The sequence below is a fragment of the Cervus canadensis genome, chromosome 10, assembly GCF_019320065.1.
Source record: "Cervus canadensis isolate Bull #8, Minnesota chromosome 10, ASM1932006v1, whole genome shotgun sequence".
In the NCBI taxonomy this organism is placed as follows: Eukaryota; Metazoa; Chordata; class Mammalia; order Artiodactyla; family Cervidae; genus Cervus; species Cervus canadensis.
The window spans coordinates 50,336,079-50,352,475 of NC_057395.1; the positions used below are offsets into that span (position 1 = coordinate 50,336,079).

Genomic DNA, 16,397 nt, shown 5'->3' on the forward strand with positions numbered 1-16,397 from the left:
TTCCTAAAAGTTTATTTTAATCAAAACCATAATTATTTTAAATCAAAATAAATAAGTCAATGTAAGGAGTAGTGTAGGACCATCTTTTCCCCCTTCCTACAGACATGTTTAATATACCTCCCTCCCTTACAATTTTGTTTTGTATGTATACTAGAAAACTTGATTCCTCCTCCTCCCTACCACCCTCCTCAGTGTACTTAGTTCTTTAAGAAGTCATGGATGACTGAGGATATATGCTGACTGTACCTTCTTGGAAAACTGAAGTCTCTGGTTCCTCCAGAGAATGAAATGCATTCTCCACCCAGTGGTAGAACTCTTCAGGACCTGGCTGTTCACTCCACTCGCCAGATCTGGGTTTCCAAAATGTTCAGCATGTGAGGTGTGTGGGCAGCTGGTGCCACAAACACGGGACTGACATCTTGCCTCTTGTGGTGTCTCATTCTGCAGGTGCCTTATTAAATGGCTGGAAGTTCGCAAAGTATGTCCACTGTGCAACATGCCAGTTCTGCAGCTGGCCCAGTTGCACAGTAAGCAGGACCGTGGACCCCTACAGGGACCCCTCCCCGGGGCAGAGAACATTGTATAGCTCACCACAAGGATCAAACTGTTGCAGGATCTGGGAGGAGCAGAGCTGGGAGGAACAAAAGTGGTCTCTGTGTTGGCTGCTCTACCTAGGGCGCCAGCTGCTGCTTCCTTTGTCTCATGAAGAACTCTCGGGCCAGCCAGGCTGGGAACCCAGACTTCTGGGTCTTGTGACAACCAAAGTGCTCTGACACTACCCCGTGCCAAGAGGAACGGATGAGCCCGCGATCTGGTTCAAGAAACCTCATGAGGATCTCTTGCTAACTCCATTACATTCTGTCTCCCAGACACTCATCTCCACGCCAAGGTGAATCTTTACCAACCAGAAGGGAAGACAAACGCAAGTGTTCCAGAGGGGAACTGAAGGCAGGTCTTTAAAGCCCCTACCCCCACCCCCACACACACACACACACCCTGGGGACACATGAGCTTCTCTGCAGACCCTGTACACCTTTGTAGCAGCAAACCCTCCCAGCAGCCTCTAAGCCAAGTGAAAACAGCGGTTACCTCAGCCCAAGCACAACCGGTTGCAATGCTGGAGGCAGTGCCAACAAGGCTATTCACATTATGTCCTTTGATAAGGCCATCTTGGCAACCCAGGGGCTTGGTTACAACAAAGCAGCAGTACCTGCCACCACTGATTCTTCCTCAAGTTCACATTTGCTTATCAAATCATCTGAGCTAAAAACAGTAGATGTGCTTGGAAAGGTCTGGTCAAAAGCCATTTCCTCATATTTCCCCTCCTACTCACCAATGAGGCACAGCCAAGCCACCATCAGGAGCCCCAGCCGGGGATGGGTCTCTGAGCCCATGCTGTCCCTGTATGACCCGAGGGCCCCAGGGTGCTGCCCACATCCCCACATATACAATGTGGCTCCAGTGTAGCTGCTAGTCTTGGCCCACTGCCCCCGTAGGAAGCTGCTGTGAGCCCTTCACATGGCTCCGAGAAGGAGCATCTCTCTGATAATGGCCAGTCCTCCTGGCCGTGCTGAGCTGAGGATGCTAACCCCTTGCCTCTCCCTGTCCTGCCCTCCATTCTCTTCCCTCCCTTCCCTTCCCTATCTCTGTTTCTCCTCAAGAGAAAATGCCTGTCGTTGACATTTTAACTATTTAAAGCATCCCAGATGAGATCCCTATGGAATTCTGAAGCCAGGGATGCACTTGCAATTGTAAATAGTTTTCAGGAAGCTCCTGCAGGGCTATTCATCATTGGCGTGTGCCTCAGTATTCAGACTTAACGATAATTAACTGTCGTTATAGGAGAAAAACGCATGCTGCTCTTTGGTTCTTTCTATCTTCCTTTTCTAGAAATGACTCAGAGTCTAGCAGGATTCATGACTACTTTATAAGTTCACCATGTGAAGCAGCACTGGGTCAGACAGAAAGTTCTTTTCCACAGCCCTGCTCTCCACCTCCTTCCATCATAGAGGTGGACTCCTCCTCAACAGCACTGCCTCTGCTCCACCCCACAGGTGTGAATAGGGGCAGTTTCTCATTGGAAATACAGCGTGTATGGCATGGAGCGAGGGGGGAGGAAACTTTGTACTCTGTTCATGGAATGTCTCCAGGAATATGTTTGGAATCCAACCTCTGCTGTCTTAGGATGGGAGAGGGAACCTATCCTTGGCTCAGATGGCTGGGATCAGATGAGGAGGAAAATTCCCATTACCCTAGAAAAGTGCTGGGCAGAATCCAGTTTGGAAAATTACAAATCCATTGGTCAGAATTGGCTGTACCCTATGTGACCTATTTGTGGTATGCCAACTGGACTGCTTCTTTAAACAGGGCAAGGGAAGTGTGGAATATTTTTATATGAAAGCCTTATTAGCCTGTCTGGCACCCATGAAAAGAACTATTTGTACACTCCTACTTTCACCGTTTCTGCATTCACTATTTGTAGCACAATAGAGTTGAATGCTGGAAAGCAGTTTACAGTAAAATGTTTTCAGTGACCAATGTCAGAGGTAGGCTTGCTTCTGGACTTGCCTCACTAATAGCCAACACTCACCATTTTCATGTAACAGCCTTGGGACAAATGTCACATCTTCGTTATGGAGTTCCAATAGGAAAAAGAATTTTTCCCTTCAGAGGAGGAATCTTGTGTTCTGTGCTTGCAAATTATTTTCATCTCACAGCTTTCATAGGATTTCAGTTTGTCAGTACCAAGAAGACAGACTCATGAAGTCCCTGTATTTGTAGTAATCTCAGCATTTGTGAATATGGAGGGCTTTTAAAAACTCAGCTCTTCCACTAAGGTGGGGCTTGACACTGAAGTGGTTGTGTTCACTCTGCTAGTAGTCATCTTCTCTTTCCTGGCTTAGTGTCCTACTGGAACATGGCCAGTGTCACCTGGTCAGTGTCACTCATGAGTTCTTATGCCTCTTAACAACACAAGTGTTTGCGCCCCACATCTAGGTCCTCCTCCAGGACTTAGCTGGGCTGCACTGCTGTAACCGAGTGGCCAGGGTTTAACTTACATCTTCCTTTAATTGATTAAAATCAGTTTTGTGTGAGGGACAAGGTTAAATCCCCATTATTAAGGAAGTTAAAGATTCCTTAATACTCTTTGATCAGCCTCACACCTCACAGTGAGACAGTGAGGCTGCCCTGTCCAGATCTATTTCCATGAGTTATTCACCTTTTATTAACCTGTGTGAGGACTCTGGTCTGCTTTTGGGCCACTGGCAGGTGACATGGTTTTTTAACTTGGTCTTAACATGTCTTAAGCAGCCCAGAGTTGGGTGTGGCTTGTGTACCATGGGCTAGAGGAGCAGAACTTAGCCTCAACTCGACTCCACGGGTGGGTCAATCATTATCTAGTTGTTACCAGGGGTACAGCTGAGTTCAGCTGGCTGCAGGAACAGGAAACAAAACCAGCCTGACCTGATTCCTGGCTGAGGAGGTACAGAGATTTGGTCAGGCCAAGAAAGTAGTGGTCAGATAGGAGCAGGTGGCCCATGGGGAGTTCTGGGCTGAGGGATACTGAGGACCTCCCTTAACAAAGAGCCTTTCTTTCCACATCCCTATTCCAAAGCCTATCATCTTCATGGCCTGATTCCACTCTAAGTTACTTTGAACAACTGTAGTAACTGTTTCTGAGAGGTTTTCTGGAAATTATGAAATGCACACAGAGAGACATCCCCAGAACTCTGGACAAAAAGCTGCTCAGGTTTTTTCAGTCACCCCCTTGCCACTCACTAGCCATGTGCCTTTCTACTAGCCTCTCAAAGCCTGTTTCCTTAGCTGCTCACCCAGGAATGTGTACTAAGAGTGCCCCCATCAGCCCTTACGGGGATTGACTACCATGTCTGGAGCCCAGCAGGCAGGCCTGGGGGGTCATAGGAGCTGGTGCTACTAGGTGACATCATCATGCTGGCCACTTGGAACTCCCCTGTTGTTCTGATAGAAACCACCACAGCTGAGAGCCTCCTAAGATTCAGGGGCTCTCCGCTGAGCCCCAGTTGACCTGGCTCCCTCCCCTTTCCCCTCCTTATCTGCCTCAGTCACTTCCATTTACCTTTGCCCACTGTGCTCCTCAATGTGGTTTCACTCAGTGCTGAATATTCCTTCTAAATTCTTTGAATAGGTAATCCCTTCCACGTGGTTCACAAATCATAAAGTTAAGTCGTCCTTGCATTCCCTGACTCCAGTAAGCCAAGTTTCCCACCCCTTGAGTACACACTATTAGCTGGTTCCCTGTGAACCTTCCAGAGTTCGTTCATGCATATACAACCAAGTACACACACACGTACATGTATGTAGGTATGTGTGTATGTATATGTATATATATATATATATATACACACAGCTGACTCTTTTAACAACACAGGTTAGGGGTGCTGACACCCTGTACGGCCTGCATGTAACTTGACAGTCAGCTATCCACATCTGTGGTTCTGCATCTGTGGATTCAACCAACCTTGGACCGTGTAGAATGTATTTACTGAAAAAAACCCATGTGTAAGTAGACCTCAGTTCAAATCCATCTTGTTCAAGAATCAGCTCTATGTGTGTAATTTTTTTCTTTTTCCACTTATGTAATACCAGACAAGGACTACTCAAGGACCATTCCTAGTCATGTGGGAAGACCCATCCCAGAAGTCAGAATATCTGTAAAAGGTGAGCCCAGAATTGGGGGATATTTTTGGAATCACATTCCTTTTGAATAAGGCATATTTTCCACTGACTGCCGCATGATGAAATCTTCGTTTCCTATACAAATCGAACTACAGTCCCTCCCTGACCCTAACCACAGATGCCTAAATAACGGGAGCACAACCCTTTTTTTTTCCCCCTCCTTTTTCTCCTTCCCCAATGTGGGATGTGGGATGTGGGATCTAGTTCCCGGACAAGGAATTGAACCCAGGCCCCCTGCACTGGGAGAGCGAGGTCTTAGTAACTGGACCACCAGGGAAGTCCCCAGCCTGTGTCTGAGTCTATGGCAGGACACGCCAGAGCAGCACAGGCTGCAGGCGCACCCCAGGCCCCAACCCAGTTTCCAGTAAGGACCGACAGCCCAGCAGTGACATCTCGCTATAACTGTCACAGTTTCTTAGGCAAAGCTATGTTTCTGAGGCAGGAGCTGGAGAAGCAGAAGGCTGAGCAATTCTTTTTGTGGGGCAGATGTCTCAAATGTTGCTAAGCAAATAGGTGGTCAGCTGCCTCATGGCTGAATGTCCATGTTCAAGTTTCATGAACCTATTCCCTTTCCCTCCCCACTCTATGCACACACTGAAAAGCAAATGTTCCCACAGAATCTTCTCGCCCAACATTTTTTTCCAGTCAACGAGAAATTACCCCACCAACAGTTTTTCTAAAAAGTTCATTCTTCCCTCTGCAGGAGATCAGAGTTAAAGCTACTTCCTCCAGGCAGCCCTTGGGGGGAGGGCCAGGGACCTGTGCCTCTTATTCTTTACCCACCTCCCCAGTACCCTGCCACCCACAGTAGCAGCCCAGGGATTCCCTGGATTAAAAGTGTAACTTAAGCCTGTGACCAGAAATTTGGAAAGGAACTATGTGTGAAACCACCTTCTATCGATGAACCTCTTTCATTATTAGTATTTAGGAATTTGAGCAAAGGAGATGAATGTGTCTAAATTCTGATGAAATCTGCAGTTGATAACTGGAAAATGCTGGGCCACATTCCTTTAGTATATAATATTAATGAAGGCTCGTGTGCCACAGAATGTGCTTCCATTTGATTGGAACATGAGGAGGAAAATAGAGGGGCTTATTCAGTAAATCTGTTATTGTTCCAGTTCAGCGTCAGCGCCTGAATTGTTGTTGCAAGATGCAGAGTTTTATTCCACTTTTAGACCAAGCACCAGCACATGTGGCTTATCACCCAGAGCTCACTTCTGTGGCTGGTCCCTGCCCCAGAGACACACACCTACCCATGTCAGGGGCCTTGGCTATACTTCGATGAAGCCCCTTGCAGCTCCCTGAGCTAGTACAAGCCTGGAAAATCTGCATCTCGGGCCAGGTGCACACCATCCCTCCATCCATCCTTCCCTCTAAGGCCTAGAACAGAAGAATAAGACGGGGCTAGTGTTTCTTTCCTGATGATAGCTGTCTTCCAAGAAAGTGTTCCTGAACTGTCCTCTCTTGGTCTCTTGACAGATCTTTGCCAGAAAGAGGGGATATTAGTCTTGTAGTTTTAAGCCCACTGGGGTTTATTCACTAGATATTGTATAACTCCTTCAAAAAAGAGTTTATGAAATGCTGAGCCTCAGGTTTCATAGACATGTTTGTACACTATGAATTCTGCAGCAGAATATTTTTAAACATTCGCAGTTTTTTTATAAGCTATATATTTTTGTATATTTAATTGCTATTTTAAAATTTTAATGCATTTTGCTAATTACTCGTTTAAAAAATAAAACATGCATGTAATTGACTCAAATGTAAATAAAAAGCAGATTTTAAAAATACTTTGTGCTAAGCACATACATACCCTTGGTCACCCACATCCCATTTAAGCCCATGTGGCAAGAGCTGAAAAGTCAAGGTAAGTGCTTCTGAACAAATGGGAATTGATCACCAGCAACAGGTGACTGACAGAGGAGCCAGCCTGTCTCCTTGTGGTGTGGGGTGCCAGTCAGGGCTGAGCAGTAGAGCATCAGGCCACAGCAAGGGAGAAGGCAGAGAGGTCAAGGGCTCCCTGCCACCCCTGGCCTCAGCTCCGGAGATGTGGGGGGACACAGTCAAGCAGTCTTCCAAATGTGGACGCCAGTACTCAGGAGGGTTGCAGTGGTGGAACCAGCCCACACCTCACTCCTCTAGCTATATCCCAGGCCTGGAAATACCATTCTGCTGGAGGAGAAACAAAATCTCAGTCCAAAGCCATCCTGTGGCAGCTACTGTTTCTCCTCACCAACCCTCACTCACTAGGACCTCTGCACAGCTCAGCTTCGGCTCCACAGATCAGGGAAACTGCTCCCCTCACGGCCACCCATGACCTGCAACCAAATCTGTGCCAACTCTGAAACCTCCTCCTAGTGCGGGTGCCTGGAGGGCTCCTCTCCCCTCCAGTCTCCTGAGCAACAGGCCCCCTGTGCTAGTCCCCTCTTCAATGTTCTTTGCAGCCCTGTCCTTCTCTGTCCACCTCTTGTTATTCTCACTCTACCTTGGGATTCACTACATTCCCACCTACATGCACATCATTGTCAGGTCTATTGTCTCCAACCTAAATATCCAGCAGCCTGTTTGGCATCAAAATTCAGGCAGCCCAAGATTAAGTCCCTCCAGCAAGCCTAAGTACCCTCACAGAACCTCCTTCCCCCACTTCCAATCTCCACATCTCTAAACCCACTAAAGCATCTCTCTCTACCTGACCATACACTGCTCCCATCTTGGGCTGGCCACCTTCCTTTCACACCTGCACCATTATTACAGCCACTACCACCCCCACTGCCTCTAGTGGGGGAGTGTGGGGTGAGACCCTCAGGCTACCCAGGCTGGCAGACTGGAAGGGATAACTGCTGATGAGACAGGGCAGTGGTTTAGATCAGGGTGGTGCCTGTGGTGAAGAGGGTGAGCTTCCACACATCTTATAAATTGGAGTTAGTGAAGTAGCAGTAACTGGGAGAAGATGCTGGCAGAGATTCAGGGGAGAGGATGGAGACATTTCTGTGTAAAGATGACCTGGAGATATAGTGAAGTAGCAGTAACTGGGAGAGGATGCTGGCAGAGGTTCAGGGGAAAGGATGGAGACATTTCTGTGTAAAGATGACCTGGAGATACAGAAAAGGGGGCAGAGGAAAAAGGCAGTCACTGCCTTGAGACGAGCTTAGAGGCAAGGGCTGGGCCAGACATGCTACCCTGGAAATCAAAATGAGTGATGTCTGCTTAAGTAGATCCAGGGTTGAGCCTGAGAGCTGGCAATCTCTGTCTTCAGTGGAGAATAAAGTGGCCTAGAAGGTAGAAGGAAAAGCAAGTGTGGTCTGCAATGACAGAACTAAAGAAGATGAGAACATGAAATGTCCATCAGATTTAGCAATGAGATTCACTGTAGTAAAAGGATGGGCTAATCAGAAGCACAAAGTGTAGCCACAGAAGCAGTTTCTCAAGAGCAGGAAGTGGTGAATCCATGGAGGTGGAAGGCAACTGCAAGGCGTAAGAGGAAAGGGGGCTGGATCCTAATTGTGTGACTTTGGGCAGGGTCCTTCTTCTGTTAAATGGTGGGGATGACAAGGGCCGTGTGACACGACCCACAAAAAGCACTGGCACAGCCTCACGAACACAGTAAGTGCAAGGAGAAAAGGCAGGACCCCACGAGGCCTCAGAGGCCAACCTGGGTGTCCACGGGCAGCAACCAGGCTTACTCAGGCGCCCTTCCTCTGCCCAGTGGAAGCAGGAAAGAGGGTCTGGGGTACAAGGGGCTTGAAAAGCGTGACCATGGTACCAGTGAGAGGGTGGTGGCACTGACTCTGGTGGCCGCGGGGGTCAGTTGGGGCTACAAGCACATGGTTGGAGCGGGCCGAAGGCAGAAGGACAGGGCTGGAGGTGACTCAGGCTGAGGCCCAGGAGGGGCAGCGGCAGCAGAGGAAGCTGATCACATGGCCCTGGGCTGCAATTCCCATCCCCCAGTGTCCCTCCAGCTCCACAGCCTGCACCAGCCAGCAGCACCACAACCGACATGTGCCCAGGATGTGTGCAAGGGTGGCCACCCTTGGGAAATGGCCCTGCGCTGACCCCACGCAGGCTGTGCCCTCCCTGCAGGTGGGCAGGCCATGACTCTTGACAACAGCCAAGAGGGAGGGGACTGCAGGGTCAAACTCCCTCCTCCCTCGGTGGTCCGAACCCACTCTCCTGTGCCCCTCTGTCCCTTGGAACATCACCTCCCATATGTGGTCCTTCCCAGGCCAGTCTCCTGGCCTGAAGCCAAGGGGCAGAAGCAGGCCAGAGAGCCTTGGGATTTCCTTCTGTTTCAAAGGTTGCTTTACATAAAACCTTCATTGCCTTCACCAGGGAAGCAGGCACCAAGTAATACCAAAATGAGATACAAATGTTGCTCTCTCTCCAAGGAGGTTTTTAAATCATTTTGCACAGCAGAAACAAAAAATTCAAAGTCAACCTCCACCAAGACTCTACCTAAAAATCTGCCTCTCCTCAAACAGCCTTTTGAGCCTCCTACAGCCCCTCCACTATATCCAACTGAGGCAAACTCCCAGGCACTTGCAGGCAAGCACAAGGGGAGGAGCAGAAGCCCCGCCCCCCGTTCTCCATGGCTAATTGATGGACCGCTCCATTCTCCCCTTTCTACTGGCCTGCAATAACCAGATTCCCCCCATTCCCTGAAAAGACATCAATACTAGCAGCCCTTTCTGTTTTTTCTGTCTGGCCCTTTCAGATATGCTTTTTCTACTAGCTTACTCACTTCTGTCACATCCATAATCCATCCAATACCCAAGGAAATCCTGCCCAGGGGAGAAGTCCTGTCATCCCAAACAGACCTTCCCCGGATCTAGTGGAACCTGGAACTGCCCTTCCAAAAGTAGCTTGTTAAAAGTTACAGGCACAGAATTAAGAATTCACCTACCCAATAAGTTTGCAGAACCTTGAAACGTTTTTCAATGTTCACACAAGGCTATACACACAAAGTTAATGCAAAGACGACGCTCTCCAAGGCCACACTGACAAAAGTGTGATTAGACTGTAATACAGAGTTGCTTGCCTTATATTTACCAAATTCAACAGGACACAAAACCAAAGTCAGCTGAACAAAGAACAGGTCTCTCCTGAAGTGGCTCCACTGAGTGATGCTGAATTTCAAAACTACACAGTACACTGAACAAAGCTATACTGAAGAGCAACTTAAATACAGAGAATCCTCACCGACATGGTCCACTTTTTTTTTTTAATGCATATATATTTCCTTACTGGTTATTAGTTCAGACTGAATTTTTAAGAATTTATCTTGATGACTTAGAAAAATACACTTGTCCTTTCTCGCTTTGATTCAGGTAGTACACAATCATAAAACTGAGTAAGTCTTAAAAAAAAGAGTCCATCCACAGATCCCATTGTGGAAGGTTCCAGGAACCCCTCCCCAGGTAACAGTCAGGGGATCTTCAATAGCTCAAGGAGTGCTCCAACAGCTCCAAAATAACCCTGAAAGCAAAAAGAAAGAAAAATAAGAGCAATTCTCCTTAGACTTACTTATATTACCATAAATATGATTACTAGTATTAAAGCCAACACGGCCCTTAATTCCTGCCACTCATTTCCTGATGCCCATTTTGCCAAGCCCAAGGCCAGCAGAGAAGTTCTGAGGAGCTCCCAGGCAGGTGAGGACACTCTGGCACATCAGACCAGAGTGCTCAGCGGGGGCTCCACAAGCTCTGAGGCCCACAGCGGCCATTACCTCTGGTTAAGAGAGAGTACCTGGGCCATCTCCTGGGGAATGAGGCGATGAGAAGCAATGGGGGCCTGGAGCATTTCAAGATAATTCCAGAATGAAGGGAAGTTGAGACATGAAGTGCAATGGAGCAGGAGCCGGGACAAGTCACAGAGGGTGAGGGCCCTGCTGGGCTGGAGGTGGAGAGCAAAGAACGGGGTGGGATGGGTTCAAGACTTGGCCTGAAGAAGAGAAGGAGGGTGGCAGGGAGGTTGAGGTCCCTCCCCCACATCCGGTCACACCAACCCTGAGAACAAGGACACAGGAGCAAGAGATGTGGAGAGCAAGGAAGGGGGGTCCATACAGGATGTGCAAAGCCGAGGTACCCTAGGCAGCCAAGCAGCCACACCCACCAGATGTCTAGATCTGGAGCGAGGCAGCAGCCAGCAGGATCACAGAACCCTCAGGCAACACATAGAGAGGCATGAGGTCAGAGGAGCAACATCTGAAGAACAGAGGCACCGGCGGGGAAGGCAGAGACGTGAGAGAGAGAAGCAGCGGCTGAAGGAAGACCATGCTGGACCACCTAATGAAGTAAGCAATCGAGGTCAAAAACCACCAAAACATGAATAAATTAAAAACAAAACGAGACAAAAAAAGAAAAAAAAAAAAAAACGAGACAAAACCCATACTGGCAGAAAGAAACTGCCAGTAACAATCAGAATAATCGTACAATGATACAGAATCTACCAGTCTCCAAAGGATGTGATCACACAGTAAGGCAGTGTGAGAGAGAAGTGAACGCAAAAGGAGCATGGGAAGATCCTGAAAGACTTGCTGTGGAACAGAACATATGATAAGTCTCTGCAGTATTATAAATAACTAAGGTTCAGATTCCTCAAGCTTTTCCAAGAAAAGCTTCTCCAAAGAACACGCAGCCACACAAGACAGGCCTGCCCTTTCACTCTACTTCTTGGCTTTAAAAAAAAGAAAAAGCAGCCACAAGAATATACAATAGAGAAAAAGACAGTCTCTTCAAAAAGTGGTGCTGGGAAAACTGCACAGCTGTGTGTAAAAGTATGAAACCAGAACACTTCCTAATACCATACACAAAGATAAACTCGAAATGGATTAAAGACCTTAACATAAGACCAGAAACTATAAAACTCTTAGAGGAAAACATAGGCAGAACACTCGATGACATAAATCAAAGCAAGATCTTCTATGACCTATCTCCTAGCGTAATGGAAATAAAAACAAAACTAAACAAAAATTAAATCTTCTATGACCCATCTCCTAGCGTAATGGAAATAAAAATAAAACTAAACAAAAATTTAAAAATTAAACTTAAAAGCTTTTGCACAGCAAAGGAAACTACAAACAAGGTGAAAAGACAACCCTCAGAATGGGAGAAAATAGCAAAGGAAACAACTGACAAGAAATTAATTTCCAAAATGTGCAAGCAGCTCATACAATTCAGTATCAGAAAAACAAACAACCCAATCAAAAAGTGGGGAAAAGACCTAAAAAGACATTTCTCTAAAGAAAACATACATAGCCATACCCATAAACAGATGGCTAACAAACACATGAAAAGATGCTCAACATCAGTCATTATTAGAGAAATGCAAATCAAAACTTCAATGAGATGCCTATCACCTCATACCAGTCAGAATGGTCATCATCAAAAAGGCTACACACAATAAATGCTGGAGAGGGTGTGGAGAAAAGGGAACCCTCTTGCGCTGTTGGTGGAAATTTATATTGATACAAACACCATGAAGAACAGTATGGAGATTCCTTAAAAAACTAGGAATAAAATTTCCATGTGAAATCCCCTTACGAGGCAAATACCCTAAGGAAACCAGAACTGAAAGAGACACATGTGCCCCAATGTTCACTGTAGCACTATTTACAATAGCTAGGACATGGACTCAACCTAGATGTTCACCAACAGATGAATGGATAAAGAAGCTGTGGTACATATATACAATGGAATATTACTCAGCCATACAAAGGAACACATCTGAGTCGGTTCTAATTAGGTGGATGAACCTAGAGCCTATTATACAGACTGAAGTCAGAACGAGAAAAAACAAATATTGCGTTTTAATGCACATATACAGAAACTAGGAAGGTGGTACTGATGAATCTATACGCAGGGCAGCAATAGAGACGCAGATGTAGAGAACAGACTTGAGGACGGGGGTTGGGGTGGGGGAGGAGAACAGGACAAATATAGCAGCAATGAAACATATACACCACCACATGTAAAACTGCCAGTGGGAGTCTGCTATGACTCAGAGCTCAAACTGGTGCTCTGACAACCCAGAGGGATGCGAAGTGGGAGGGAGTTCAAGAGGGAGGGGACATACGTATACCTACGGCTGGTTCATGTTCGTGTATGGCAGAAACCAACACAATACTGTAAATCAATCATTCTTCAATTAAAAATAAATTTTTTAAAAAAAGCAGCCACACAGACATGTTACGACAAAGTCAGAAACTGTAGGAGGACACAGCTGAGCAAGACTCAGCAACACTCAGAAACCCTCAATTCTGCCAGAGGACAGCATTCAAGGGTGTTCACTTTATTATTATTATTAAATTTTTTGGCCATGCCCTGCAGCATGCAGACTTAGTTCCCATTCAAGGAATTAAACCAGCACCTCCTGCAGAGGAAATGCAGTCATAACAGTTAGTTACATACTTTGTTTTACGTGATTTTCTATATCTTGGTTTTATTTTACAGAAAAGAAGGGATAAAATTAACCATTATACTGAGTTCCACTCCAGACCCAAGTTACTATCTAGTAACAGACAGAGATTGTTACAAGCCAAGAAGTGTGAGATGAGAATAGTGAACAATGAAAAAGAAAGGCTTGAAAACAATCTATACAAAGCTTTCACAACAGTAATCACAATGACTTCAGTGTGCAAGCAGGAGTATATTTCATGACTCAGAGAACCTAAAATAATCAGAGCTCCACAAGTACAGAGATCAACATTAGAGCCAGAGGCCTAAATGAAAATGGAAAATACAAGGACAAAGAGCAAACAGGCTAGCCAAAGAGGAAAACCAAACTTCATAAAGGGTTCATATCATAAAGTAAGTATGCCAACACAATTCTGAAAAGTGTTCATGCTAACACTATCTACAATCCCCTTTAACCCTTGAAAGAGTCCAACTGCCCCAAAACCAAGGGGAGGAAAGACAAAGTCCCTTTCATAGCTCTGGTTTTACTGTTCCTCAAATCATAAAGACACTTTCCAAAACAGGATATCAGGTTAAGCAATTCAATTATTCTTTTTCACACAGCCTATGTGTTAAGTTCTTACAACAGTGTGGCTCTAATTCTGGAATGCTTTTTACTGATGGAGTTGGTTTTAGGACATACATCTTAAATAAAATAATTGGCACAAGAACTATATTAACACAATAAAAACTGACATCAAAAAATTAAAAAATAACTCAGAGTTAAGTACATTTACAACTAAGTACAAACTGCAATGGGGAAAATACAAAGGATGGTTTGGAAAAGAAAATGGCATCAGGAATATAGCTGAATGTTTGTCAAGACTTTCTTCTTTAAAATTGCTAAAGCTCATAATAAAATTAACCAAATATTTACCTTACATTAAATCAGGTAAGAAACAGCTTTTGAATACAAACAAAGTTAACCACATTATACAAGTACAGAAACAAATAATAAGTACTGCTTCAAATTCTAGCATAGCGTGAACAGCATGCCCTTTCTGAAGGTAACATGTCACAGGAAATAACTCTGCTTACCTCATGTTCCGAAAAAAGTGCTTTCAACTGTCCCTTGGACCAATAATCCAAAGCATATGCCAAAAGCCGCATGGCGATCGTATTAATTCTCAAGAAATTTCCAACAAATACCACCTGGTTAATGTTCTGAGCACATCAAAAAAAGGCAATTAGTTTTCATGTTAATTTCTGTTCTCTCCTAAAAGCTACCCCAAAGAGAGTATCATGTACATAGTTTCTGTTAGTAAGTTGACTGCTGATCAAAAAAAAAAATATCTACATTTACTCCAGTTGATCCAGGGCTACTTAAATTCGAGCCCCAGACAACTCTAAACCCACTTCAAAGCATGCCAGAAAATGTCACAGGAGAATAAAGATTAGGAAAAGCATTTGAATTAACATGACAAACCATAACTACAATTAAATACAAAGTTTTACACAGATAAGTTAAAAAAAAAATACTAAGACCAATTCAAAGAAGAAAAGTAACACACAGGCAAATTATAAGAGAAAATATCACACACACAAAAATTCAACCTCACTAAATGAGCAAAAAAAGTAAAATTTTAGAGCCATTAAAAGTTAGCAAAGACTCTAGATGTTGACAGTTCCCTTCCTGGATGTCTGAGTGACCCAAGATCTTACATACTACAAACTGTGAAGGAAGAATCGAAACAAAGGCAGACGGAGCTGGAAAAAAAAGTCTGCAAGTCTATCACTACCAAGCTATACGGGAGCACTGGAGGCCAGCCAGGAGGAATGCCTGGGGGCTTGCCTGGTGGCGGGAGCACCTCCACCTGGGCCCACCACTGAAGTTTGATTACATCAACTTGGTATGGATTTAGCGTTGTTTCACACAAAAACATTGAAGGACAAACAAATTCCAAGGCAGTTTTAAAGTTGAGCTCCTACAGTAAACAATTGGGCATTCTTGATACTGCTGAATATGCGCACAGGGAAAGGAAATAACACTGTACTTTATAAGCACTGTAAGTGGAAAACACAGTCTTAAATAAAACTATATTTTAGATAGGCACTAAAAGAAAAAAAAAGTCAGCAAAATAACTAACAGAAATTCTAACTAACCCCCAATATTAGTCAAGTTGTGGTCAAACTGATCCTTTCATTCATTGCTAAGAATGATCTAAAATGGTGCGGCCCTTGTGCAAAGCATCTTGGCAATATCCATCAAGATTCATAACCATGGTATTCTTTTTTAAAATATTTATTTTATCTCTTTACTTAGCAGCTCCAGGTCTTAGTTGCATCATGTGGGATCTAGTTCCCTGACTAAGCAGCAAACCTGAGCCTCCTGCATTGGGAGCGTGGAGTCTCAGCCACTGGACCACCAAGGAAGTCCCACAAGTATGATATTCTTTAGATAAGAAATCTCACTCCTGAATAAATCCCTTATCAAGAATAAATCCAGGGACTTCCCTGATGGTCCAGTGGTAAGACACCAAACTCCCAATGCAGGGGGCCTGGATTCAATCCCTGGTCAGGGAACTAGATCCCACATGCCACAAGAAGACCCCACTGCAGCCAAATAAACAAAAATAAACATTAAAAAAAAAAAAAAAGAATAAAACATCCAAGGAAATAGTTTCACACTTAAAAATGCTTTATCACAGAGCGATCACTGACAAGCAACCAAATGACCAGTTCTATGTGAATGACTTATGATATAAAAAGAAATCAAATATACAACCCTGCAATTTATAATACCTAAGTAAAAAACAAAATTGTATGTACATCAACTGAAATATCTTAAAATACATAAGCACAGGAAAAGGAACGCGCAACAAAGAAAACAGAAGTGTTAAAACATAATAAGAATTTTAAATTTCTTCATGAAAATACAGTATCTTTTAACTAAAAAGAGACAATCCTTTTGTAACCTGAGATTTAAGTCACATGCCTGAATTATCTATTTAAAAGCCTTATTTTAAACCAAAGTGTATAAATAGGGACAAGTTATACCAACTGGATGCCCAAGGGAAGGCCATTCTTAGTTCTTTCATAGCCCTGTACAATGCTGCTTGACCTGAATGCTACAAGGCAGCACTGTAAAGAAGCTGAAAGCACAAAGACAGCTCTGCCGCAGCCAGCTGGAGGGGAGCAGGGTGGGCATTCCTCGGCCCACTCCGTTTTCTCCCCGCTTCAGTGCCTTCCTCTGGATTCATTCCCAGGGACTCCTGAGCTCAA

General features: G+C 44.8%; 2 protein-coding genes across 4 annotated transcripts in view; one reads left to right on the plus strand and one right to left on the minus strand.

Moving 5' to 3' along the window:
* The window catches only part of RNF24 (ring finger protein 24), a 105,421-nt gene extending 98,917 nt beyond the window's left edge, over nt 1–6,504 (plus strand). The window contains exon 6 of the mRNA XM_043480117.1: nt 448–6,504. Within this exon, the coding sequence (XP_043336052.1) occupies nt 448–586 (139 nt within the window). The 3' untranslated portion in view covers nt 587–6,504. The remainder of the gene's footprint in view (nt 1–447) is intronic.
* Nucleotides 6,505–9,926: 3,422 nt separating this feature from the next.
* The window catches only part of PANK2 (pantothenate kinase 2), a 29,130-nt gene continuing 22,659 nt past the window's right edge, over nt 9,927–16,397 (minus strand). For 2 of the 3 annotated variants that reach the window (XM_043480114.1, XM_043480116.1), the window contains 2 exons: nt 14,214–14,339; nt 9,927–10,194 (listed from right to left, as the gene is read on the minus strand). In XM_043480114.1, the coding sequence (XP_043336049.1) occupies nt 10,144–10,194; nt 14,214–14,339 (177 nt within the window). In that variant the 3' untranslated portion in view covers nt 9,927–10,143. Of the gene's footprint in view, nt 10,195–14,210; nt 14,340–16,397 lie in introns of those variants that run through there. The other variant, XM_043480113.1, reaches the window with a different exon arrangement.